At 43.6% G+C, this 2,517-nt stretch overlaps 1 protein-coding gene across 1 annotated transcript in view; it reads left to right on the top strand.

Annotated features, from left to right (window-relative positions):
* Nucleotides 1-1,373, top strand: part of LOC119425625 (inactive phospholipase C-like protein 2) — a 35,204-nt gene extending 33,831 nt beyond the window's left edge. The window contains exons 11-12 of the mRNA XM_037693160.1: nucleotides 898-1,007; nucleotides 1,092-1,373. Of these exons, the coding sequence (XP_037549088.1) occupies nucleotides 898-1,007; nucleotides 1,092-1,253 (272 nt within the window). The 3' untranslated portion in view covers nucleotides 1,254-1,373. The remainder of the gene's footprint in view (nucleotides 1-897; nucleotides 1,008-1,091) is intronic.
* The last annotated feature ends 1,144 nt before the right edge of the window (nucleotides 1,374-2,517 follow it).

Genomic DNA, 2,517 nt, shown 5'->3' with positions numbered 1-2,517 from the left:
GTGTGTGTGTGTGTGTGTGTGTGTGTGTGTGTGTGTGTGTGTGTGTGGGGTCCATAACTTAGCATGCTAAACGTCTAGGCTCACTGTGATGTTTGCCCTGCGTTAACCCACTTTTGGGTTTCCATGGTAACAGTGGGACAGTGACCCGGGGCATCCAGACACATGAAAACAACTCAATGCACAGATTTTAATTAGCCGACTTCTGATGACCGTTTCCTCATCTATACCAGATCCGTTTGAGCTTTTCACAACTCTTCAGCATTTTCCAAAGCTCGCGCTCCTTCAGACGATTAGATAGTACTAATATTTTTCTCCTCTTGTGCCGTTCAGCATGAGGTTTGTACAAATCTGTTCTTCGTTTCATGCCTTGAACGGTCTGTTTAAAACTAAGATTGTGTTTTGAGAAATGCTACAGTTTTAGCATTTTTTTCCATCAGATCTTGAGAAGTTCTTCTCGATCCCACGGAGCATCATGAGATATGCACGACGTCATCTGTTAGTTCTCAGACTGTGTGTTGTGCATGACTCTCAGCTACCACCAGACCAAGTTTTAGCTCGGTCTCTGTAAAACTGACGCAGTTACACATGTTTTAGGTCAATCAGCCAAATAAACTTGTACATGTTTTAGTCATTTTATACCGACTGAAAGCTTCATTAAAATCCATCCAGTGGTCTGTGAAATATTTTGCTAACACATGGCTGACTCCATGTGTTGAAGCCAAAGTTTAGAACGAATATCTAATGCCACTTATTACTTTGCCTTTAGCTATGCTCAATTTTAGCTCATGATCTGATAAATTAACAGTCATCAGTATAAAAACAGTTGCTTCACTTCAGTCCAAATACGGTTTTAGTTCTTCGAAACACGATGAATAATTACATATTTCCCCCGTCTAGCTATGGAGTTTCATGAAAATCTGCAGTGTCTGTCGATAAAAGACGGGCTGAAAGGCTCCAAGGTCAGTCGAGCACTGGAGAGCTTCAGCTGGAACATCACCATCCTGAAGGTTAGTCCAGCGCTCATCGACAAGCGGCCGCTCACCGCTCGCTTTGTAACCGTGCCCCGTTTTACCTCTGTCCTCTCACCTCAGGGCCAGGCTGACCTGCTGAAACACGCCAAGGCTGAAGTGAAGGAGAACATGAAGCAGGTGCACGACGCCGCCCTGACAGGAAACCTCACCAAGGAGGGGGCGGGGTTGAGGAGAGCTCGCTCCCAAACGGGACGAGGTCAGGATGAGACCGCAAGTGCTTAGAGGCCCCCGTCATAGCCATAAAACAAAGTAACGCCGTCACATCGGCTGATAAAACCCATCATACACCACTGATTTGTTCTCACACCTTAACGCCACGGGGGCGGGGCATAACGGTAACCAGACTCAGATAGACGGGAAACTAACGCCCTTTACCGTCGACCTGTTTGTTGCTGAACGTTTCAGCTGCAGGAGGAGATGGTAGAACTGCAGCGGCAGAGATATGAATGTAGTTGGACTCGAAGCCACGGTTCAGGTGTTCGTACCGTTTGTAAACACCAAACGTTTGTTCTTTACCTCTTAGGTGCAATTATTTGTTCAGTTATTTCAGGTCGGAGGTGTGTCGTGGTTGCATTTTTACAATCAGTCCGCTTAACTGAAAGCTCCATAAGTTGCAAAAACGCAAATCAAACTTGAGATCAGTTCAGGTTACAGAACATGCCCTTTAAACAAAAAACAGACAGAAAGTAATCTTTGGATCTGACTTGCTGTCTCGTCTCTGCAGCTTATTTTGAATTATTTTTTTTATCAAAGCACCTTTCGCTCCCTCATCGCTGCTCTACATTCAGCTGCTGTGAGGTTCCCTGTTTTGCTCCAGACCTCACACCTTCACCCTTTAAACTTCTTTCATACAGTATTCTATATTTTTGTATCCTGCCTACCACCCCTGTACTAATTAAAGCACTCTGCCCCGCCATGCCGATCAACTCCATACGTGTTGATGTCTGCCTCCGGGCAAAACGATAGTTACTGCTGAAGGCGTTTACTTTGCGTGCTAAACACTGAACTTTGAAAATGTGAGCGTATCCTTTCTGCTGTAAAGATTTCACATAATTTATTGAAGCTGAATTAAAAAAAAAAACATTCTAGAGCTGTATCCTTGTTGTTTTAGTAGAAATGATGGGACGAGAAGGAAATAAACATTTTCTTTTAAAGACTTGTTTATACAGCTTCTTTTCTGCCAAGGCCTGTTTAACATGAATTTATTTCTACATGACGAGTTGTGCTCACAGCTGGAGCTCAGCTGCTCCATATGGGAAGCAGGCATCTGGATCTGTGCAGATGTGCAGCCAGCAACACCAACGGTGTCCATTTGCGGCCTTGACGCTTCACCGAGGACGAATTAACAAGCAGAAATATTGACTTTGTGGACGTTTTACTGCAAAGTTTAAACTTTTTTTTTTTTTTTTTTTAGAAATATTTCTGGAGGTTTTAGCTGCATCAGATTTAAGATTCAGTTGAATAAGTGCACAAGACTGATTCATAA

The sequence above is a fragment of the Nematolebias whitei genome, chromosome 19, assembly GCF_014905685.2.
Source record: "Nematolebias whitei isolate Nwh7 chromosome 19, NemWhi1, whole genome shotgun sequence".
Taxonomy (NCBI): Eukaryota; Metazoa; Chordata; class Actinopteri; order Cyprinodontiformes; family Rivulidae; genus Nematolebias; species Nematolebias whitei.
This window is presented reverse-complemented; position numbering and strand designations above follow the sequence as displayed.